General features: G+C 37.1%; 1 protein-coding gene across 6 annotated transcripts in view; it reads right to left on the bottom strand.

The window, feature by feature from the left end:
* Window positions 1-25,086, bottom strand: part of fmn1 (formin 1) — a 222,357-nt gene that overhangs the window by 37,750 nt on the left and 159,521 nt on the right. For all 6 annotated transcript variants that reach the window (XM_062968198.1, XM_062968197.1, XM_062968199.1 and 3 more), the window contains 6 exons: window positions 15,856-15,917; window positions 14,413-14,501; window positions 10,658-10,787; window positions 9,501-9,647; window positions 5,427-5,486; window positions 4,991-5,111 (listed from right to left, as the gene is read on the bottom strand). In XM_062968198.1, coding sequence (XP_062824268.1) covers window positions 4,991-5,111; window positions 5,427-5,486; window positions 9,501-9,647; window positions 10,658-10,787; window positions 14,413-14,501; window positions 15,856-15,917 — 609 coding nt within the window. The remainder of the gene's footprint in view (window positions 1-4,990; window positions 5,112-5,426; window positions 5,487-9,500; window positions 9,648-10,657; window positions 10,788-14,412; window positions 14,502-15,855; window positions 15,918-25,086) is intronic.

The following is a 25,086-nucleotide window of genomic DNA, read 5'->3' as shown; positions in this document are numbered from 1 at the left end:
ACAACTAGCAACTCTCACAAATCCATCATATATAAAACACACACACACACATACACATATCTACCTATATATCTGTGTATATTAACTCAAGTTAATATTGTCCAAATAAAATATATATGAAAGTCTGTGCTTGTCTGAATTAATGGCCCAAATGTTTCTCAGCATCACTACTGCAGATCACATCTGTTTCAGCCTTAAGCCTTTACTTGCATTTTGCCAAAAGTGATGGCTTTTATTGACTGCCATAAACTACAGAGGCGCATCAGATCTTTCATGTATGTACTAAAACAATATCCTCTTCGATTAAAACATTTCAGGTAAAATTGTCTTTAACATTATACAAGAAGACGGGATTTTGACTTATTGGAAGGGGAAAGAGCCATGAACAGTTTTCATTTCTAAGATGGCTTGGAAATTGGTTGACGACAATTTCAAAAATGGACTTGCCTAGGAAAATATACCGCTGCCTTTCCATTCCAAGTTGGGCAGAGCAAAACTGTACACAATGAAACCATGAAGAAGAAAAAAAATCAAAAGCTAAATTGTGTTGTCTAAGGCTTTCATGGCCAGAATCACTGGGTTGCTGTGAATTTTCTGGGCTGTATGGCCATGGTTCCAGATGTTCCACCCACATCAATGGCAGGCATCCTCAGGGGTTGTGAGATCTGTTGGAAACTAGGCAAGTGGCCTAGTTTCCAACAGATCTCACAATCTCTGGGGATACCTGCCATAGATGTGGGTGGCACGTCGGGAGAGAATGCTTCTGGAACATGGCCATACAGCCTGGAGAACTCACAGCAACAAAAATGCTAAATTGCAATTGCTCACACAACCATGGTAGAATTAAATGAGGAGGAAGAAAGGAATGGACAACTGAAGGAGGGTTGGGGACTAAATTTCACACCATGAACCCATTGGCTGAGGAGCCCCAGTGGCGCAGTAGGTTAAACCCTTGTGCCGGCAGGACTGATGACTTGAAAGTTGGGTTGCTGATCTGAAGGTTGCTGGTTCAAATTCAACCCGGGAAGAGCATGGATGAACTTCCTCTATCAGCTCCAGCTCCATGTGGGGACATGAGAGAAGCCTCCCACAAGGATGGTAAAAACATCAAAACATCCAGGCGTCCCCTGGCAATGTCCTTGCAAGATGACCAATGCTCTCACACCAGAAGTGACTTGCAGTTTCTCAAGTTGCTCCTGACATGAAAAAAACCCCATAGGCTACACCCACACATGCTGTGAGCACTGGAAACGACAGGGTATCAATTCTGATCACTTCTTTTCATTTTAGGAAGACATCAGCTATTTTCAAAATATACAGGGTGTTTGAAAAAGAACTACCCAGTGTTAAGTATATATACATTAAAACTAGAGAGTTCTTTTTCAAACACCCTGTATTTTGAGGGGTGTTGGGGGCATCTATGGGGTTAATGAGTGAAATTGCCATGTTTGCTGTTGATTTGGGGTTGGGCTTTTTGCCAGTTGAAAATCACCCCCAAATCTGCACAGGAATGTCTTTTTTTATTTTCTGCAGAGGCTTCTGGGACCACTAAAATTAGGTTTGAGAATTATATAAAGCTGATGGGCCTCACTTTCCCCAACTAATAAAATCTTTTCTCACTAGAGAATCTGTTTACCTTCTCCAGATGTGTCTAAGAATACATCTAGGAAAAAACATTCAGACGCATTGAAAGATCTAAAAATGTAATAATGGGAGTTTGTCAAAATGTCCAATTTCCTTTGTATTTTCTGTAAAAATAGGAAAACAGCGAGTAGATTCCTGTTGGGGTCTTAGATGAGCAGTTGCAGTTTTTCCAAATGAGTGAAAGCAGCACAATCTCCTTGCCCTGAAGAGCTTCATCTGGAGGCCTTTCTTTTCACCAGTGTGTCTATGATCTTCTTTCTCCATCCGCCACCAATTATGCTGACATGGTTACACCAGCACCAGAAGGATTTCAGATAGTATATTACAATACAATATATGAAACCTCTGATCTTTTACTTTCTTACGATTTAATACAGTTCTGGAATCTAACCATCCCAAATACCAAAGAGTTCCTACCTGTTCTGTCATGCGCTGGGCCTGTAACTATTGTCTTTTGTATAGGACGTATACTTTATGCCCAGCGGGAAGCCAGGGCGCCTAAAGAGAGGTTCTTGAGGATTTCCCTGAAAAGGATGGCCTTTTGAGTCTTTAATGAAATAACAAAGTCTTTGTTGATGAATAAATAATAAATCTTCAAGGAGTCAAATAACACTTCAAGGTTTCCTTAATAAACTGTTGGCTTTTCAATCTTGTCCCCAGGGGACGGGCAATTGGCTTTGGATAACTGTACTTTCTCTGTAAGAAGAAAATCCCCTTATAACCTCTCCCAGGCTGTCTATCAAATGGGCCTAGCTGATGTGGGACCTACTACCGAAACCAAATGCATCTGGGCATTGAGTAGACCTACCAACCAAGGCTTGCAGATGTTTCAGCTGGGATTCCATGGATCTGTGATGCTGTTCTCTCTCCAAGGTTTCTTTGGAAACTTTAGGGCTGTTTCCCTCAGGAGCTGAGAGGCTGTGAGCTCTCAGCCAGAGCTTTTGGGACTTTTCCCTTGGAATTTCTGTTTCTGTTTTCTCGGATGTTCTATATCCCCGGATGTTCTTGAGATATGAAGCTTTTCTACGGGACGAGCTGGTCTACGTCCTGTAGCTTAGCTTCCTTAAGTGAGACTGACTTAAAAATGGCTCCTTCCCTCCCAGAGCCCTGAACAAGGGGCGGAACCAAACTTAATGATGATTGACAGGCGGCCTGTCCTATGACTGCAAACATTAGCAGCAAGAAAATAAAGTCAGAGCTTCTGGTACAGCTGTACCAGCACACTACCTTTTGTTAAAACACCTACATTTACTCATAACAGGACTTCTCAACCTTTAATCATCCAACAATTTTACACTTCCAGAAACCTCCATCAGTATAGCCAAAATGTTAGATTTGGGGAGCTGAAATCTGAACATCTGGAGGACTAAAAGCTGAGAATCACGGAATTATATCTCAATCTGTGTAGGAGCAATATTTCCATCTTTTCTTCATTTATTCCTGTGCTGGTGAGCACTACTGCTGTTTCAAATAACTCTAGCAACTAGGTGTGAAGTGAATAACCTACTACCTATAATTTTATCACCTTGCTTTCTTCATATAACACTCTCAACTCTCCCTAATAATATAATGATTGGATCCAGAGAAAATTCAGTTTGAACTATTTCTTCAAACCTTTCCACAAATTGTATATAATCTGTTCTGTTCTCACCATACCTCCAGAAATTCACCTGTCCGTTTGCACACATTTTTGTAACCTTATGGTATGCCTGTGGTACAATAATTTATTAAAAATGATTTCTTTCCCTATTGAATATTTATGTTCTTCTGCATGAATTAAATTCCACTGACAATAATAAATATAATTTGAAAAACTTTCCCTCATTTCCTGCTAGTATTACATATATATGGTTAAATTTTTAGTAAGCATTTAATGGGGCCTTCCTGAGAATATGAAGGAAATAAAAGTTTTTTTTAGTTTTGAATTTGGCCTAAATACATTGAGGTTCCTCATATACAGCTTCAAGCAATTTTATCTCTATAAATATGGTATGGGGATAATCTTCACTTTCTGAAAATGTGTATTAAAACCATATCACATATTGAGTTGGATCCAAAGTCAGGAGGAACAGTATCTAACTACTCAACACACAAACAAAGATTCCAGGGCTAACAAAAATTACATTTTTTTGCATATAGCTCCCAGAGTTCAACGATCAATAGTACTGTTGGTGTCCATGCTGATTTAGGGATTCTGAGAACTGTATTACAAAAAAGTATTATTTCTAAGTTCTGAATATGGGTCTGAGTAGGACATCTGTAAGTCTCTTCCACCCAAAGACACTTACGGTAATTCTTCTGCCACTTAAAGAACCTGTTAATTGAACATTTAGTGTATCTAAACTTCTGATTTATTATTCTAGGAACACTGGATTTCTCTGGAGAAAGTGACCTGCTCCTACTACTACTACTCAGAGCTTCATTGACTAAAAATAGTTTTCTTAACTATTTTCTAAACTATTTTAAAATTTCATCAGTGCTACTACTTTAAAGGAAATATACAATAAAGTCACATGGAAAAATCACAAATATTATTTCCAATATTCTATGAATCATCAAAGTAGGTTTAAAAAAAACCCCTCATCTGTATAAAAATTCAACTTAAATTACTAGAAGATTAAGAGTCTTGCAATGTTCTTTCTTCATTTTGTAAGTGTTACTGAAATCCTAACTGTGTCAGAGTCTTGGCGCACAGCCAGAAAGAATGAAAAGAATCTAGTGCATGGCACCAAGACTATACATTTGAAAAATAGAAGATCGAACACAGATCACATTTCAGCATAAACTCACACAAGGGAGGGCAGACCAAGGGTTTTACAGAGCCAAGAGATGGGAGAAGATAGAGCACTCATGTATGCCAAGATTGAATAAATAACAACTGGCACTTCCTCACAACTGTTGACCTTTGGAAGTTTCTTTAAGGTGACTATGAGATAATTCAACTAATCATAACTGGAAGAGTAAATTATTCTGTGATCACTTTTATGCCTACTTTGATCAGAATCTCTCTCTTTTTTCTCCCTTCCTCTCTCCCCTTCTCTCTCACAACCACACAAACACAAACACACACACACTTCATTACTGGTCTCCATTTGCATGAAGAAAAATATAATTCAAAACCCCATTTGCTCAGCACCCAACACAACAACTTCAATATGTTTTTCAACATTAAAAACTGATGCTGATACTAACAAAAGCATTCTTTACTAAAATTTGTTTACAATTTTGACATGTAATAACATTACAATTGCATTACAAATATTTAAGAGTGAACTAAACACGCAGAAGACTTGACTATTCAACATCTTTAAAGCATATTTTAAAATAGACCTCAATTTTTATTTACCTTCTAAATCTTTCTTCATTTTTTTCAAGTCTTTTATTAGGTCGTCAAATTTAACTTGGGAAGCCTGGAAGAAGTCCTGAGGTTCTGGTAGTGGAAACTCGCTCTTGTCTGTTCCTGCTTCCTAAAAAATGCATATAATATTAAATCCAGTTACCATAAAAATGAAAACAAAATAGAAAATCCACATAACATAAAAAAATAGAGGACGGTATTTTAATATCTGAAATTGTCATCCTAGCATTACACTGAGTAACACAAACAATTTTCAAGATCCTGGATTACGTGTTTAATTATGATTCCTGAGCATTTTCCTTTCCATAGAGTAATGGGAAAATTCCAGTGAACATAAATTCATAAAACGCATGGATAAGGGTTATTACCATTATTAAATTAAGTGCTCATATATTCCAATAACTAATGCAACCCAATGACTTACTTTGTCAAAATGGCGAAGATAATACATCACAACATAATCCACAAGACTAACACGACTATCCTAAAGAAAGAGAAAGATTGAAAATCAGATTGAAAAATATCACTGAAATATTAAATTAAACACTTAAATTAAATACATATATTTGTATATTTGGTATATTTTTAAATATATTTTTTTCTCAGTTTTTAAATTATATTTATCTATAACTAATACAGTTCCAGGCTCAGAGTTCTGAAATTCACTTTCCTGGGAGCAATGGGGAATCTTTATATGAGGTTCTATAGAGAACTCAGGAAGACCATCTGCATGCAAAGAAAACCACCCTTTTCACTTGTTGCTTTGAAATCCTTAAACCTTGAAATTAATTAAACTGTTGTAACCTTAAACACGCAGTAAACAAAAATCCCTATAACAATGTGCAATGATTAAACACTTGATTATAAAATTAATTATTAGGCAAACATGCAAGTTTGGTTCTTAATTTGCTGTAAAGCATTTTAATTGTGTTTTGGACAATTGCTGTTGCATGGTTATAAGTTGGTTTTAACTTATGGCAACCCTAATGTGGGGTTTGCCTTCTTCTGGGACTCAGAGTAGGATTTGTCACCCAATGAATGTCTATTCCTGAGAGAGAACCTAAACCCTAGTCTCCAGAGGTCTAGTCAAACCCCGATTCTTCTACACCATGATACTCATTGTACTTACAGTATAAATTATATATCTGAGAGCCAAGCTTCAAAGAGAAATCCCCTCTGAGAATGAGAGAGTACAACTTGCCCAAGGCCACCCAATCAGTTTCCATGGCTGAGTAGGGATCTGAATCCTGGTCTCTGGAGTTATAGTTCAATGCTTAAATCACTACACTATACCATCCTTACTTGGAGAGAGTGGATTATATTTCTGAAATTCTCATTAAATTGCTTTGTGGAATAAAAACATTTTAATAAAGAAAAATAATTATTTATTATTTACATTTATATCCCACCTTTCCACTAACTAGTTCTGTAGAATAAAGTAAACACAATTAAAATAAATGTTATGCTTAGAATTGTTTATGTTATTTGTGGAATTCCTCTACATATTCCTTGTATTTTCAAAAACCAAATGCATTGTTCAGAAGATTTTGATGGGCTCATTTCCTTCAAGAATGTTCCAATAAAAGATGGAAAATTTGGCCATTCAGATCTCCTTATACACCAGTGGGTATATCTGTTATTTAAAATTAACTGAAATGTGAGTCAAGGTCACCCAGTAAGTTTCATGGCTCAGTTGGGACTTGAGTCCTGATCTCTTACTTCTAGTTTAACACTCCAGGCATGTTTTTAAAAACTTTATATCAAACAAATGCTCTTCAAAATAAAAATGGTTTCATTTTTTCAGTTCTGTTTTATGATTTAATGAACTAGATTTGTAGTGATTCCTCAATGGAGGAGGATTAGGACATCTTTGTATATATATTTGAGCTTATTATGTTGTCCATGTGTGTATGGTATTACGTTATGCTTATTTAAGTTTTTTGTTTTATAATCTTTATTAAATTTTGTTTACACGTTGTTTGACTTATTACTTGCTGTTTTTGGCCTTGAATGTTTGCCACTATGTTACTCCCGCTGGAAATTGCCTTAAGTCCCCCTGGAGAGATAGAGCGGGTCATAAATAAAGTATGTATTACTATTATTACTATTATTATTATGATGTAATCTTACATATTTCAATGAATATTTGTCACAATTTTGGTAAAACTTAAAACATTCTTACGTACATAAAATTATATTTTAATAATTTGGGATATTAGAAAAGATATATTTATGAGACAAAACATGTTTGTATGCTATAAGGGAAGGTTCCCAAAAATTATGTTCTTAATATATTTGTCTTCTCTTAGGGGTGGGGAGGTCTTTACTTCACATGGATTTCTGTAACTTTCTGAAGTTATTATTTTTAGAAACAGGGTGGGAGAACATTGGTTAGATTACAAACTTTGAAAACCTCTCAGTCCTGTTCACTATAATTAAACTTGAGTACAAGACCTGAGTTTTGTGATGTAAACACGATCGTGAAGAGTTAACAAAAAAGGGAAGTTGTTTTGCCAAAATAAAAAATAACTAGGTTTGAATAAAGGAACAGCTAGTGAACTAAAATTTTTTGGCTCCTTAGCACTGAGGTTCATTTAATTAATAAGAGAAATTCCTATTCAAGTCAATAATGTTAGTTTTAATATAAATCTAATTGAGTTGCTTTCTAGTAGCAAATTTCAAAATTAACTCATACCTTTAAAAGAAATTAGATAGCCCTTATCACTGAACAAATACTATATAACCCCAGACCATATTTTATTGATCCTGTGACCTGGATGTCTGAAATTGTTAGTAATCCTACATGATAAATAAAACATATACAACCTAGTAGGATTTGCAACAGTTTAACAAATGGAAATTTCAGCAAAAGCAAACAATTAATGGTAAATAACATTCTATATTCATACTCTTGTAATACTAGATTAACATTGATCTACTACTGTGTGAGTTACTGAATCAATTTAGTCGAGTTTAACTAGGAAGAAGGATAAACTGTACTTTGAGTAAGAAGTTAATACTAGCAGGAAATTATTAAAAAGCACAGAGAGAAACACATTGAAATGTATTATATGTGGAATGTCTTTGAAGTGTGCATTTTCTTTGAATAGCATACCAAATGTCTCCAGTATAAGATTTAGCTATGCAACATACTTGGGGAAGATGTATTTAATTCAGGATTCATGCATTTCAATTTTCTTATTATTTGTAGCAAGACAACCTATACAGCTACTGTTCATTATAAATAATGAAATAAGTCCTATGGCAACTGGACCAGATGCTTAATAGTTAACAAGCAATTAAGAATGGAAATAATTTTTGAAAATATTTGAAAAATTGTCTTTTTAAAATGTCAGGAAACTGATGAGGAAGAGCACAGACTGAGAGGAATTTTCACACTTCAGGGGTTAGTTTGCACAGAAAATTGTGTACAGAACTTTTCTGCACAGAAAATGCTTAAATGCATTGACCAAAACTCAGGAGGCATTTCTAGCACTCGCATTGATTGCTAAAAATATATACAGTTGGATCCAAAGTACAGCAGGTAAAAAAGGCTTCCAGTATGTATGTTTGTGAAATATTTCCACAAAAGATTGTGTACTAGTCAGAGGCAGTTCAACAGCCAGACGAACCAGGCACTTGCCTGTGGTGCCATTCTGTTGGGGGCACAGTTGAGGCGCTCCTGGTTGCGCGTGCATGCATGCATATGAGTGCCCGCAACCCCGCCTCCTCTCAGCTTTGGTCTGGGCCCGCTCACAGGCCGAAGCCTAGCGGGCCCAGCCAGACCGAAGCCGAGAGGAGGCAGGGGGCAGGTGTGCACGCATACACGCATTCACGCGCACCCGGGCACGCACCCCCCACATCCTCTTGGCTTTGGTCTGTGGGCCCACTTGGCTTCAGGGCCTGCACCCGGCCTCTGAGGCCTGCGTCCGGCCTTCAGGGCCTGGCCCAGGGCCAGGCCTGCCTCCGGGGCCAGGCCCACACCTATGGCAAGCATCCTCAGAGGTAGTGAGGTCTGTTGGAAGCTAAGTAAGTGGGGTTTATATATCTGTGGAAAGTCCAGGGTGGGAGAAAGAGCTCTTCTCTCTTTGAGGCTAGTGTGAATGTTCCAATTGGCCAGCTTGATTAGCATTTAATGGCCTTGCAGATTCAAAGCCTGGCTGCTTCCTCCCTGAGGGCATCCTTGGTTGGGAGGTGTTCGCTGACCCTGATTGTTTCCTGTCTGGAATTCCCCTGTTTTCAGAGTGTTGTTCTTTATTTAGGCTTTTCCTTAATCCCTCCTTATTATCCAACATTTTCACTTATCCAACGCTTTTATTTTTCAGTGATTGGTTTGGGCGGGGGCACCAAAATTCTGTTCGCCTACACTTGAAAATTACGTTGGGCCTGCCCTGGTACTAATTCATGAGCACTGGAACAATACAAATATTTCCTTTTCATAGATGCTCATCTTTAAACTACTGATTTAACAAAATTCCAATGGAAATTAAGTACTTACTCTACTTTTAACATCTTTCAGTTTGGGAAGTATTTCCAATCCAAATCCATCTGCTTGACCACGTGTCCTGTTTCCACCATTCATGTAATTTCCAAATGCTAGAATCAAACCTAGGATGTCTTTCACATTCTTCATGCCCAGCAATTCCTGAAAAATAAATGGTAATCTGAAACACCAAAAACCAAAAAAGTATGCAATTAAAGACAGAAGACTTCTCTGTCTACCCTTTTAGCAGTTGCATGGACTTCTTGGGATTCTAGGTTAAAAACCATGTAAGCCTCCTCCCCATCATACTAAATATTCTGGAATTTGTATCTTTTTACAAAGTAAAAGTAGATTTCAGCTAAAATATCTAAGGAACTGAGTTTGAAAAAAGATAACTTTTTATTTTGTGACATTTGAATTCATCAGTTTTTAAGAATCTGGTAGCATCTATATTATGGTATAAGCTTTTATAGAGGAGTCTTTAAAAACTCCTTGTTTCTACTATAACAGATAAATGTTGCAACAATTAAAAAAATCATTTGAAATTATTGCTTATGCAATTAAGTTAATAAATTTAGCAGTTACATTAAAACATTGAAGGCATTTGATTTTTAATACACAGCAATTTAATTCCGATATCCAAGTTATATTACTATGAAAATGCTTAGCACGTACAATGATTTTTAACCACTGCCAAATTCAGGCTAACCTGGTACACCCATTTAACTGCATTTGCAGTCCAATTTTGCTGATGTTTATTCATGAATAAGGTATATGTTCATGTATAAGTCGACCCCATGTATGAGTCGAGGAAGTCCAAAATTATGAATTTTGATATGACTCATGGATAAGTCAAGGGTCCTTCCATAGAGAAGGAAAGCACCACTGCCACATTGGGAGGGCAGCTGCCCCTGACCACTGACACTGCTATTTACATATGAACCAAGCTTTCACCTTTTGCCACTCAGAGACAGGGATGGTTTGTTTTTTGATATGACTTATGATACAGTACTTACATCGACCCAGTACTTACACTGATCCACCATCAACCTAGTTTCGTGGTTTTTTTTTTTACTAAATGCTTGAGTATACAGAGTAGATCCAACTGTGTATTTCCATGTAAGTGTATAGAGTACTGAAGATGAAGCCTTAGTTTGCCACCAATGACCTACCTTACAAACTCGATTAACAATATCAACTTTACGGTGCACTGCAGTTATCCCTTCATTGAAGACTGACTGAAAGATTATACATCGGGCACGTTCTGCAAAATTGGGGATCTGAGATAACTCGTATAAAAACCTGCAAAAATAAAAATAAAAATATATATCACTGAATCTTTCTATATACCTTGATCTGAACTCTTCTACAACAATTACTAAGAATGAATCTGAAGAAGTGGGCTGTAGTACACAAAAGTTTGTGCTGAAACAAAATTTCTCAAAGGTGTCACAAGACACCTCTTTTCTTCCCTTCTCTTCATTAAAGGATTTTTTTGGCATGGTTTAAATTTCAATAAAAACATAATATTTTACATCTTTCCATATAAAAAACTTATATAGATGAAAACATATCAGCTCAAGATTTCAAACTAGCACAAACTGGGGTAAATATATATGAAAGAGAACGCTTAAGAAGTGAGATGGACACTGACCTCTGCTGGAAACAGTTTCTATAATTCTGTTTCATCAGGAGAGCTAGGTTCTTTCCATGTCTGAATGTGAACCCCTGTGACTAGTCTATGACCAATCAGTCATTTTCTGATGGCAATCATAAATACAATTTGCAATGAGCATGTTGAACTGTGGGATTTAATTTTACTTTTTTGTCTCAGCTATTAAAGCAAGGATATTGATATTGTTCTGGCAGATATAACGAATGGCTCTGGTAAAGATGAAAGAAACAATGTAATGCATTCTGTGCACTTACAGAACAATCCTATACATGTCTGTCTCACAGAGTTAAATGGAGCTGAAATCCTAAGAAGTCTGGGAAATTGCTTTTTTGGACTAGAACTTCTAATATCTTCTCGTCAACACAACCACTATGTTTGCTGGGGGATTCTGTGAGCTGTAGTCCAGAAAGTAGCATTTCAAAGTTCTGATACAGTTACAGCTTGGATATGGTATTAAAAGCTAGAAATTAAAGTCCTTTAATGAATTATTAAGGCATTTTATCCCAAATTTAAATTTCAGTACTGCCTGCAATGACATGGTTTGAAAAGATTTTGCTTGCGTGAAGATTAGCTGCTTGGTACACTGATGAGAAGACCTTGGCTGTTAATCCTAACTGGCTGATTCAAGGAGTTATTAGGATTAATGTTATGAATCATAAAAGCATCTGCTGACACAAAGAGTATCATCTCTTTATCACCTGCGTGCATACATTCAACTGACATGGAATGCTGATTCCATTTCATAGCTGCTTCAACTTTCCCTGTGAAGCCTTGAGCTCAATGCCTATATGAGAAGTAATCTTGCTACGAATCCTTTTACATGCCCTGCCTTATATGGTTTAGATGCTCTGTTTAAAATCAATGTCCTGGATAAGCAGAATAAACTTGTGTTTCCATGCTAGATGGTTCAGTATCTAGAAGTTGTTTCATTAGCTAGACAAGAACACCAAACTAGGTGTTAGATGGATACAACACTTCCTCATATTCTATCTTGTCTGATTAAGTTGTTGAGATTAGGGACCTCTTCACATGGCTCTGTTGGGCCACGCTGTTGTGCCGCAAAAGGGGAGGTGCACGGGGCTGTTTATGGTGCCCTGCACACCCTCCCTCTACCATACAGTGGGGATGGGACAGAGTGAATTGGCACCCTATCCCCCATCAGATGGCAGAAAGGGCAGCAATGTGAGGCAACACGCATTGCCCGCCACCCTTTCTACCATCATACGGCAAAAAGGGGAGGAAAATGCGGGTAGCTCCAATGGCGCTTCCCCTCCACTTTGGGTAGGGCCTGCAGTGCGTCATGTGATGGCACACAGCAGGGCCCATCCAAGCCATGCATAAAAGCAACAAAATGGGACAAAATGCCCCACATGAAGAGGTCCAATGATGAGCTGGACTGGGGTATAGTAGCATAGGCTAGTGACCTGTAGCATAGTCACAGCATTTTAAAATATAACTTTTTAGTTACTTATGAGAAAAGAAAATATAAATTCTCTAAAATAGCAAATATAATGGAACTAAAAAGAGATCAATTGGAACTATAGCTGTGAATGATTACTTTTGAAGTAACTTTCTAGGCTGTCTGAGCTTCTTTGTCCATTGGGATGTACAACGGTTTATAAGGTCTGAACTTTCAGGGATAATGAGTACAAATACTATGTGTTTCTTGACCCTCTTGATGGCATGAGGTCTTTATGGGGAATATCATAAAAAATGCAAACATGCTACTTGCATTTCTATGCTAGAGATATAATTCTTCAATTAACAGGTACTGGAAAGAAGCAAAAGGCAATTTTAGCAATTCCTCCGTGCTAGTTTTCAAAGACTACTCACAGTTTGAGATTTATTCTGAATAAAATTTACATGTTGATTTTTTTTTTACACACAAAGCACAATTTTCTATGCAGGACACAGGATTCCTATGCAGAAAATGCTGTTACCTACATGAGACATGCAAATAATAGCATTTTCTGCACAAAAACACACGGGTGATTTAAAAAATCCAAAACAAATTACCGCATTTTCCATGAAGGAAATGCTGCTTTCTATGCAAAAACTTTATATATAAATATCATGTAGAAAAATATTTTCATAAGTCCAGGATTCTTCTCACCAACAACTGAGAAACACATTCTTTCATGTTTTAAAAATATTTTTGAATAACTTTTCCATTTCTATCTTGTATCCAGGAATAACTTCCATTCATTCTAAGAGATTTCCTTTTCATGATCCAAACAGTAAGCATATCCAATCACTCAGTTAGGATCCGAGTCAAGAGGCTGGAGGAGCAAAGACTGAAGTTCCAATGCCCAAACATGCCAGGATTCTACTTTTCACTGGATTCTCTGTGCCTACGTTATCTTTAAACAAGATAAAGAAGTCTTGGAAAATACAGTTTGTCTTTTAACTTTGAAAATGCTCTGCAAGTTCACCTGATGTCAGCAGCATAATAACAAATAAAGCTATTCAATATATTAACTAGAAAGTACTGGATTGAAACATTTATTATAAAAACTTGCATTTCTTACATTCAGGTAATATGCAATACTGATAGACCCAAAGTATTTGCATGAGGTTAGAATTACTGGTAGTACTGTGTTTCCCCGAAAATAAGACAGTGTCTTATATTAATTTTTGCTCCCAAAGATGTGCTAGGTCTTATTTTCAGGGGATGTCTTATTTTTCCATTGTTGAACAAAAAAAAAATGAACATTTATTATATACTGTACAGTAGTTGTTATCACAAACCAGCATAACCAGACAAACTGTGAATCCTATCAAGAATTTCTTGTTACTACCAATATTTCCATGTACAACACTCTATGGTACTTACATTTACCGATCCTGCATGCTCTGGTGTTCTGTTCGTTGGGCATGCTTCCAAACAAAAGCTTTGCTAGGTCTTACTTTTGGGGGAGGCCTTATATTTAGCAAATCAGCAAAACCTCTACTAGGTCTTATTTTCTGGGGATGTCTTATTTTAGGGGAAACAGGGTACGTTCATCAGTGGAATGAGTTGGCTAATTCTTTAGAATCTTTGTGTTTCGACAATTCAGCAAGTATCTAGGCAGACACCATCAAGTAAGGCTTTGAGTCAGTGTTAGGCACAAGCCACCGAACACCAGTATAACTGTTTCACAAGCCAGCACACTTGAATTCTTAAAACTACTTTATTCTTGTCACAATACTATACCACTTCTGATTTTAAATGACAAGCAAGCATGGTAAGACATTTCTCCCCACACCACTTACTGTTCTGGTTTGTCTAGAAGTTTTACTTCTTCTTCTTTGGAAGTTGCATAATGTTTCTTTATTTTCTCCAGTTCATCCTTCTGTGCTCTCTGCAATTTTAATGAAAAACAGCAATTAGATTTTAATTCCTAATCTCTTGGAGGTGGAAAGATTTGATTCAGCAGCCTTGGAAAAGGACTGGAATGGGGAGAGTACTTGATGTAATGATTCAGTTTCATGTCACAGGAGTGATGTAGTCAAAACTGAAAGCACCAAAATATGTTGGTCAGCACATGTGGTCTTCATCCACCAACAGAACCAGAAGAGAAAATTTGCTTTCAGGCAATATGTTCACTAAGACAGCTCTTCTGTTTTAAAAAGCTGTTACACATAGTACTAAAAATATACAGCAGTCTTCATACCCGACATCAAGTGACAAAAAAATCACATTCTTCTTTGTTACAACTACCTCTAATTCATGACCATAAATATGTAAATGTATACCTGAACACACTGTAATTATTTATGTTCTGATCAGCTTGTTGTAAAATTGTACCAAGACAAAACTTGTGTGGTTATGCTAAAGAGTTAAAATTCATGCACTTCTTGCCAAACATAATTCACACATTTCTTGCCAAGACATTAGTCTGAAAACATTATTCCAAAATGTTCTCTTTTTTCTTTCTTCCTAAACATTGACTGACATTTGTCTTTTTCTAATTATTTTTTTAAATATAGAAGTAATGTCTTACCCTGAGGAAGGACAGGATATAAATAAAGTGACTGATTGGTTTCTATTTAATTTAATATAGTTAGTCCTACCATGACTACGATGTCCAATGATATACAGTAAAGCACAACAAATGTTGTTCTTAGACCTGTTTAGCAATAGTTATTAAGCATTCTGATACATTTTGATGAAAAACACAACGGGGCCACAGATTTGATGAGGTCCATGGAAGGAACAGGCAACATGAGGCCCCTGAGCTTCATGAACACACAGACATGAATGTGGCCTCTGGAATACCATTGGGATGTAAGGCACAACGAAGAAGATAGTATAATCCTAGGGTAGGAAAGATTAAAAATAGCCATCTAGTCCAATCCTAACCATACAAGAACACTATTAAAAAACTCAAAAGGAAATTAAGAAGGGAGGCAAGAGTGGGAGATGGATTACGATGACAACAACAAACCAGCATGTCTGTTGTAAAATAACATGCTTTAGATCAGTGGTTCTCAAACTGTGAGTCTCCAGGTGTTTTGGCCCAGAACTCCCAGAAATCCCAGCCAGTTTACCAGCTGTTAGGATTTTTGGGAGCTGAAGTCCAAAACATCTGGGGACCCACAGGTTGAGAACCACTGCTTTAGATAAAGAGAATAAAGGACACTGAATATGGAATGCGTTTTTACATGACACTTTTATCTGTGAACTAAGAATAGCAGTGATCCTTTGATACTTACATTCTCATACAATGCTTCCAGTATTTCTAGGTCAACTATTGAATCATCCACATTTAGTACAGCTGTAGAAAAGACAGAATAACATGCTAATGTTAACTTGGTTTGCTGTTGCCATGAATAGAAAAAACAACAATAAGAATAGAGGAAGCATTCTCCCTTTTACTTGAATATTTCATCTACATCTGACGTGAAACACAGTCAGGCATAAAACTACTGGAGTGCAAACAATATATTGGGCCAGCCACAGTTTTCAACATCAAGACAGAGAATAATTAATGCAGATGTATACAACCAAAATTTGCACTTGAATGCAGCTTGACACCACTTTACCTGCAATGGTTCAATGCTAATGGAATCGTGGGATTTGTAGTTTGGTGAGAAAGTAGCACTCTTTGGTAGAGAAGACTGAGGACTGTAAAACTACAACTCCTAGGATTCTATAACATTGTGTCATGGTAGTTAAAGTGGTGTCAAACTGCATTAATTCTACGATGGAGATGCCACTGAAAAGTCAGAGGTCACAAGGCCACCTGAAAAAGAACCATCTTCAACTGGAGCCTAATTTTTCTCTTAGAGGGATTTCCAGAAATGTGGTTCCACTGCTATACAAGACTCTGTAACAGATAACTATCACCAATGTAGACAAAGAGAGAACTTGAAGTAAACGCTTTGGAGGAAGATATTTAGAGGACAGTACAGTAAGTATATATGAGAGAGAGTAGGTGCCTTCAACATTACATTTTTAAATTACTGGCATCTTTCTGAATGTCCATCCTCTGTCTTTATGACTGTACTTACTGGGTTTGTTAGATTTATAAACTGGAAATAAATATATGGAAGTGTGTGCTATGGAGTCACAAGGAAGCTTTGCCCTTGAAAGAATGCTTAGGACTTCAGCTTTAGTATTATATGGAGGTAGACCAGCTATTTCTAATTTAAGTGATAATTCCTACATATATCACCTCCCACAACAAAGATATTCAGAAATATATGGGGCAAGGGAACCCAAGAAACTGTGAGAATCTGTTTCAGTATGCCATACAGCTAGTATTTTATCCATCACTCGTTTACTCTTCTTCGAATTGCCAGAGATTGATGAGATAACACTATAATCATAATATCACAGTATAAAATAACTATTAAAGCATTTTCCATTTGAATTTTAGGTGATGTATTTGTATTATTTTAAAATGTTAATTTGGAATTAAAATCTTAGGGTATTTCCAAAATGAATAACTACCAAAAAATTTTAAGATTTTGTATGTAATACAGTAGAATGTCTGAGGGGGTTTAATTTCTTCGGGGAGGGGGATGCTATTTTATCAAGACCTATTGCCAGGCATATAATTTCAGTTCACCTTTGTATCCTAAATGTTAATTATTTATTTCAGTTAAAGTCATAGTAAGAATATTAACTCTTAGGGCCCCACTGATTCTTGTGTGTCCATGAATGTTTAATAGCTGGTATATGATATCTTTTAATTTCAGCAGTGTAGACTTCCTTACCTATAAAAGGAGATGTGACCAGTCACAATTTAAGATTTTAAAGGCTCTTGCTGAGTTATCCCTCCCCTGCCTATGAAGTTTGAAATAGGCAAGACACACATCTTTAAATAATTATTTAAAAGTAATAAGGTTTCTCTCCTTCTACCTCTAACCCCATGATTTTACTTGGTGAAATTAACCAGCAGGGCAGTAAATTTTCTCTGTGGCAGGCTAATTAATTCTATTAAAAGGTCCAGTGACATTTAGAATGCTTTAAAATTTTGTCTGTCAGTTATGATTCTGCTTGTGATTTGAAAGCAATAGTAAGAAATCGAGAAGAAGTAAATGTTATGAATGACACATTTAAGTTACCTATGTTTTCTTACCAACTAAGAAAATATATTTGATCATGTCACTTAGTAATAATGTGCATTACTGTCAAATGCAGAATTCCCTGAATGCTTCAAGGTGAAACCGTAGTTCCTATTTGAAGAAAACTTCTCATATATTTCAGTTCACCTTTCCTTGTGCAAACTTTTTTTTTACATAAGAAACTGCCTTCATATTGTCATGAGTATAGAAGACCTTGGGCTAGGAGGATGCACGTATCAGATTTCGTATGCTTGAGTAGAAGTAGTGAGGCAAAAGCATTCAAAGATGGTTCCTTACAATATGAAACTATGGAGGACTACTGCATCACTTTTTATAGAAAATGGGTAAGCATATTACATGTAGTGCATTGAATTGTGTTCATGGGAGTCTTCCTCTCCTCCTGAATTCTCTTTTGTAGTATTTGGAAATTGAGTGAAAACTCTTATTACTCATAAACGGCGGTCTAGGGTAATGCTATATACAGACGCACTATCAAACAGGGGTGGGTGTGGACTTCCTGCTGCTCCAGTTGCCTTTGATCAGTTTTCATAAATATAGTGTAGTATTGTGTTTTGTAATGTGTCAGACGAATAAAGCTAATCAAACCCCCTGACATTAGCAACTATACAATGTATACTGTATGTTTGCCTAACAGAATACTGGATATGTCCTTGCTGTGATGGTGTGCCTTCAAGTTGTTTCTGAGTTATGGAGAACTGTATTACGGGGTTTTCTTGACAGGTTTTCTTTCAGAGGAGGGTTTTGTTGCCATCATCTGTGGCTGGGATGGTATCCAACATTAGCAGGTTTCCGCTGCTGAGGGGGGATCTGAACCCTGTTCTCTTGGACTATTAGCCCAACACACAAACAACATTATGCTATCTTTATATATTGAAAAATCAAATGTTACATGCATCTTCCTCTTTACCCACACTGGCTGTACATTCTGTTACGAAGCTCTCTGTATATTTAATTGATGATTTAGTATGTCCTGCTGGGGCAAATGCCTCACCTGATTTTCTTTTATCTTTCTTTATTACTTATTACTACAGCACATCTCATTCAGCTGACTTCCCCAAATCTTGGGTGAATATTTAGGGAAAGCTCATGGGGATGCTGGGGAGATGAGGGGTAAGAAATTAGTTTTATTCTGTTCCCTTTCATGAATACAATGCGCCCTTCCTAAAAAACACCAGTACCTTGAATTGTTCTGATTTTAAGTGTTAGCTTTGTAATGTGAAGGCATTCTGGCATATATTAAAAACATTGTTCTTTATTCTGTCAGATTATTGTGTATTCAATGGTTAGTTGGTTCAAAAAGAAATCTAAACACTGTACAGTGAAGAGAAACTGAGTAAGTAATTGCCAGTTACACTGGAGCACTCAACAGTTGTTTTTTTTTAAAAAAAACTATTTAAAATATTTTGAGTAACACTGTGTATTTAGAGACTTCCAAAGATACAAGGATACAATTGCATTTCAACATGGATAAGTGTAAGATACTGCACTTAGGCAGAAAAAATGAAATGCAACGATACAGAATGAGTGATGCCTGGCTTGATAACAATCCATGTGAAAAAAAATCTTGGAGTCTTTGTGGACAATCAGTTGAACATGAGCCAACAGTGTGATGCAGAAGCTAAAAAACCCAATGGGATTTTGAGCTGCATCAAAAAGGGGATAGTGTCTAGATCAAGAGAAGTCATGGTGCCTCTCTATTCAGCTTTGGTGTGTCCAGTTTTAAAGAGATATTGACAATATGAAAGATGTCCAGAAGAGACCATGCCCTAGGAGGAGCCTCTTAAAGAGCTGGGTATGTTTAGCCTGCAGAAGAGAAGGCTGAAAGGAGACATGATAGCCATGAATAAATATGTGAAAGGATTTCATAAGAAAGAGGAAGCAGGGTTGTTTTCTGCTGCCCTGGAAACCAAGACTTGAAGTAATGGGTTTAAATTACAGGAAAGGAAATTCCACCTGAACATTAGGAAAAACTTCCTGACTGTAAGAGCTGTTCAGCAGAGGAATTCTCTGTCTCGGAGTCTGGTGGAAGCTCCTTCTTTGGAAACTTTTAAACAGAGGCTGGATGGTCATCTGTCAGGGGTCCTTTGGTTGTGCTTTTCTTGCATGGACTAGATGGCCTATGTGGTCTCTCCCAATTATATGATTCTGTGTACTGGAAGCAAGTATGGTATTGTGCAGAGGTTCTCAAACTGTGCTCCTCCAGTTGTTTTGGACTTCAGCTCCCAGAAATCCCAGCCAGTTTCCCAGGTGTTAGGATTTATGGGAATTGAAGTCCAAAACACCTGTAGGAACACAGTTTGAGAAACACTGATATAGTAGTTTGGATATTAAATTATGACCTTGGAGACCAAATCTTTCTTCAGCTACAGAAACCCACTGGGTGAGCTTGAGCAGGTCACATTCTCTCAGCCTCAGAATAGACAAATGCAAACCTTGCAAAGAAAACCATGTGATACGGTTCCCATGAGTTATGAGTTCCCATGGTGGTGCACAACAATAAAAGACACAGCTGTATCTGGTTATTATGGGGGTATTCACCTTCCCTGGGTGTACTTAGGCCACCCTGCCTATGTGTTATTGTGGATGCATCACATCCAGGATAAGGCATTTCATTCACACTTGCAAGAGGCTAAAATTTGTAATCCTATTAGAGATATAAACATGTATAATAATGGTATTAAAATAAAAAGGAATAAGAGTTTAAAATGTAATCTCTAAACTGCCAAAAAGGTAAGTAAGAAACCTTAAGTATTCAGTCTCATCTTTTTGAGCAATTTCACTCTTTTTGACCACTTTTTAAGCATTCACATTATACAGTTAATCCATTTACTAACAGGGAATATGCATTAATGAAAGATTCATATTTTAAGACTCAAATAGAGTGATCCTATAACTAACATAATGATTCATAGAATTACTCTTTTGGATTGTAGTATCAGTAGGAATAAGTTAGTGCCATCATACCTTCAGTGGGATGTGATCAAGTCCTGAGGCAATTGCCCACTAAGTATCTTAAGGAGTCATTTTAGTGCCCTTTTTCAAAATAGAAAGTGATGTACAGCTGTTTGGTGTCAAATAAAAATCATAACTTTGATAGGAATTTGTAATAAAGCTTCTGTATTATATACCTGTATGCCAGAATTCACTAAGGTGGAATTATTGTTTGAGGTTTAGGGCATTTGGATACTGGATTCTGGAACAGCTCTTGAAATCTCATTTTTTTTACATTTAATCTTAGTGAGCTGTCCTCCACACACTGTCAATTTGCTTAGAATATCTCAGCTACACCTCTCAATATGTCAAAAGGAAATAGACACATGCTGTGCGAAGCTGGTAATTTTATTGGGTTCCTCTACCTTTAAAAATCTGTTACTGGGACAAGTCTGGTTTCTGAACTCCTTTTTTGTAGGGAAATTGAGGCAAACATTTTTATGTGACCCTATGGTGTCTGCTCACAACAAGAAGAATTTATATACATAAGGATAATTAGCACAGTGTTGCACCCATTAGGATATAATAACCGTCAACAGGGACAAAAAACAGATCTACATCACGCGTTGAAACTAAGTAACATACATAAAAAATACTTGCCAACTCCATTATAGAAGGCGGCAACAGTATGTGAATAAATGGTTTCTTATTTTACTTTAAAAACTGGTTAATATACAATAAAAAGATTATTTATTCTTAACTTGCTACTTTCTCATGAAAACAGTGGAAAAAAAAGGAAGAACTTAACAAGATTTGAGGAATGGTTTGAAAATAAATAAAACTGTAGGACTTTGCAGTTTTAAAAGATCTGACGCCAAAAATCTAACATAAGATAGATTTTTAATTAGCATAAATTCTAACAATTTAAAAATAACATATTGTTTCTAAAAGCATTAGCTGCTAGGACATATATACACTCTCAGCTTCTAAGTATATGACAAATAAACTAAGCAGTCATTCTAGAAGAATTATGAAAGGTATTTTTCCCTATTTACAAACTAGGACAACCGTGCTATTTGGTATTGAAGGAGCACATTGCCAATTTGTTTTTTAAAAGACTACACCACAAAATCCAGTGGCAAGTTCTGCTCATCAAAGATAAATTCTCTGTTGGCAAAAACTTTTAACAGATCGAGAGTGTTTATTTTAGATACCTAGTGTCCAAACTCCTTCCATTCAACTGTTGTGCAAAAATGGTGTAAGATTTATGAGGCAGAAAACCAGCCTAGGTATATGTAACATGGGCTCAAAAAAGTTAGATAAGCTCAAATGCCACATGAAGTCATGAGCAAATGACCATTATCAAATGAAATAACTTTTAAATGAAATTGTTTCCCAAATTCTGAGTTGTCTTTTAGAATTTCTACAATAGCAACTAACAGCATGACTAAGAGGTATATTACAACTTGTGGGACAGCAAAGCACACACACCTTTTTTTTTTTTTTTTTTTTTTAGAAAACACTGGATCGGCCCTAGGATGGGTCTGACAGGAACTCCCTTAGCCACAACTGCACAGTAGCAGCAAACATTGCTTCTTTCTGCTGGATGGCCACCCTTACCATCCCCTCCAGTCCTCCATGTTGCAGTGGTCTCTGGCCATGACATAGGTCAACCATCAAATGAGGGAGGGGGAGAGGAGGACATCACTGCAAACAATGGCTGACAGGTGGGACCCATGTTGCGGCCAGATACTGTTGCGACATGGATGATGGGAAGAGACGTGAAGTGCCATCTCATGTCCCTGGGTTGACAGAGCACAGGAGACACATGGTGGCAGTGAGAACAGTTGTGGCTTGTTCCACAACCAGACCAACTGTTCGGATGGGTCCAAAGTCAGGGGATACTTTGAATTCTGGCCCAGAATTCCAACTACCCCAAATATTGGTTAATGCAGAGTAAGAACACTAGGTGCCACTACTGTATCTTTTGTTTTGTTTAAATCTTAATAGAAATCAGCAATCCAAGCAACTTCAGACAAATTTCTTTGTATTACATTTCATGAGATACAACTTCTATATTAATCAGACACAGAAACATTTTTAACACGTTTTCCTATCAATATGACACATCAAACAGGAATTTTACATGTCAACTTCCCAGGAATATTTTGCTTACTTAATATTGCTGCCTTTTAGGCAGCAAAGACTACCTTTTTCTGTAACAGAAAATATTGCCATCATCTAAAACATCTGTGGATGATTCCTCCCACCAAAGTGGCAGTCTTCAATTTGTTGGCTAGTAATCAAATGCAAACTGAGACATCTGTGTGCCAGATGTAGAGAGTTATATACACTACCACTACTTGACAATATGAAAACTGTGAAGCATGTCAAGTCTGTAAAGATACCTGAAGGTAGAGCACTCTCAGGGGGAAAACCCTGCAGCACCCTTAAGAACCACTACATTTTTATTACTGTTTGCTTTCATGATCTTTTTATTCCTGTATATCTGGAGATATGACAGCCTTCAAGAAAATAATAACGTATAAAAGCTCCAAAACATTAATATAACCACAAAGGTCATTGTAAAATAATTTCCTCACACTATTTTATTTTTAGTCACCAACCTGGGCACAGTTTGCTTTCGGGTAGCAGCTTATCTATTGTGTATGTGTCAGGGAACAAAGGTTTGCTATGGCTCAGCAACAGAGCATGTTTTTTGTAGGCAAAAGGTCCTGGGCTCAGTCCCAAGTGAAATCTCTATGTGGGATTGGGGACTATTACTATTTGAGTGGCTGTCAAGCAATACATAAAAATATTGGGCTACCTCACAACCTTTGAGGATGCCTGCCATAGATGTGGGCGAAACGTCAGGAGATAATAAACTCACAGTAACCCAATACTGAGCTAGTTTGGTTGACAGCCCTGGTAAAAGGCCGCTGATACACATATGTTCTTCATCTTTCAGTCCAACTATCTTCCTTTATAGTAATGTAATCTGAGGGAACATATATGAGACTGATGCTAAATTACACATACAGACAGCACACAAACAGAGCTAACATATTTACTTTTTGGAAGTATTATCGCTCTCAGCCCCAGTACACCAATAACCATTGGCAGGACATCTTATAGTTGTGGTGGTGGGCTGACATGGATTGGATTTTTTTTTTTGCCCAGAAGCTGCCTGTTTTATCATGGTAAAGATTGTGGAAAGATGTACAGAAATGGAAAACTGTTCAAGGGTGCTTTCTTAGAATGAAGTAGAACTGATCCCTAAAACAGGATCTTACAAGGAAATTAGTTGGGCCCAGATGTTCAGACAAGCAAAAGATGTGACTCCATACACTGCACAATTAGGTATGAAATCCATTGCTACACTGTGTGGTGATGAACATTATTTTCTCTAATACATGTAAAAGGCTACCTAAGCGAGTGATCTTAGCAGGCTTTAAAATGGATATGAGGAAGGTATGAAAGCAGAAGCTACTGTATGAGTAGGGACGGCTAAATGGACCCTCCTGTTTAGAGCCAATGGAGATGTAGTGAAAGGGGACAGTGCAAGAGACTGAATGCCATTATGCTCCAAGTTTTCTGGAAGTAGGCGCTGGGGAAAATAAGATGTAGCAAGTGAAACTTATTTGGTCTAGTCCTGCTGGATTCCTCTTATATGAAGAAGAAAATATTCTGAGAGTTGCAGTAAGTAAAATTTCTAAGCTCTAAATATGATGTCATGTGCTTTTAGATTCTTGTGCATGGAGATATGCAATGCTCCCTTGTGCAATGCCTCTCACACAAGATTATTTATTTCGGTTACATCTCATCACTCTACAGATTTATGACACAAAGCACGGAAGGCAGCTTCATAAGAACAATGTAGGCTCCCAGTGCTATTTAGGGGTCCTTTCACACTATATAATGATAGTGCTGTCATTCCATCAATTAAATATAATGGAATCCTGGGTTTGGCATTTTATGAAAGCAATTAGGAATTCTCAATCAGAATTTAGAACCCCATCAAACTACAAGCCCCAGGATTCCATAGGCTGCAAACATAGTAGATAAATTGAAATCAGAATATAATATTTTTTTCAGTTTGGATGGACTCTTAATGACTAAGGAAAGGCAGAGGGCACTGAAGCAGCATCTAGCAGTTATGTGGTCAGGAGAAAAGAGTAATTACTAGGATGCTAATACCCGTTCTTTCCTTCCAGCTGCAAAATAGAAGCCATATGCTGTCCAAGCACCCCCACCCATGCATCCACTTGGCCACTCCAACCTTCCACTGGTTACTATGGTCACTATATATCTGCAGAGCTGGGCATAGATACCAGGAAGTCGCCTTTCATGGGCGTAGAGGGCTAAAGAACTGCATTGGTGGATTGTCAGGCTCTGCCACAGTGTCATTTAAAATTTGAATCA

This window comes from Anolis carolinensis, chromosome 1 (genome assembly GCF_035594765.1).
Source record: "Anolis carolinensis isolate JA03-04 chromosome 1, rAnoCar3.1.pri, whole genome shotgun sequence".
Classification (NCBI taxonomy): Eukaryota; Metazoa; Chordata; class Lepidosauria; order Squamata; family Dactyloidae; genus Anolis; species Anolis carolinensis.
This window is presented reverse-complemented; position numbering and strand designations above follow the sequence as displayed.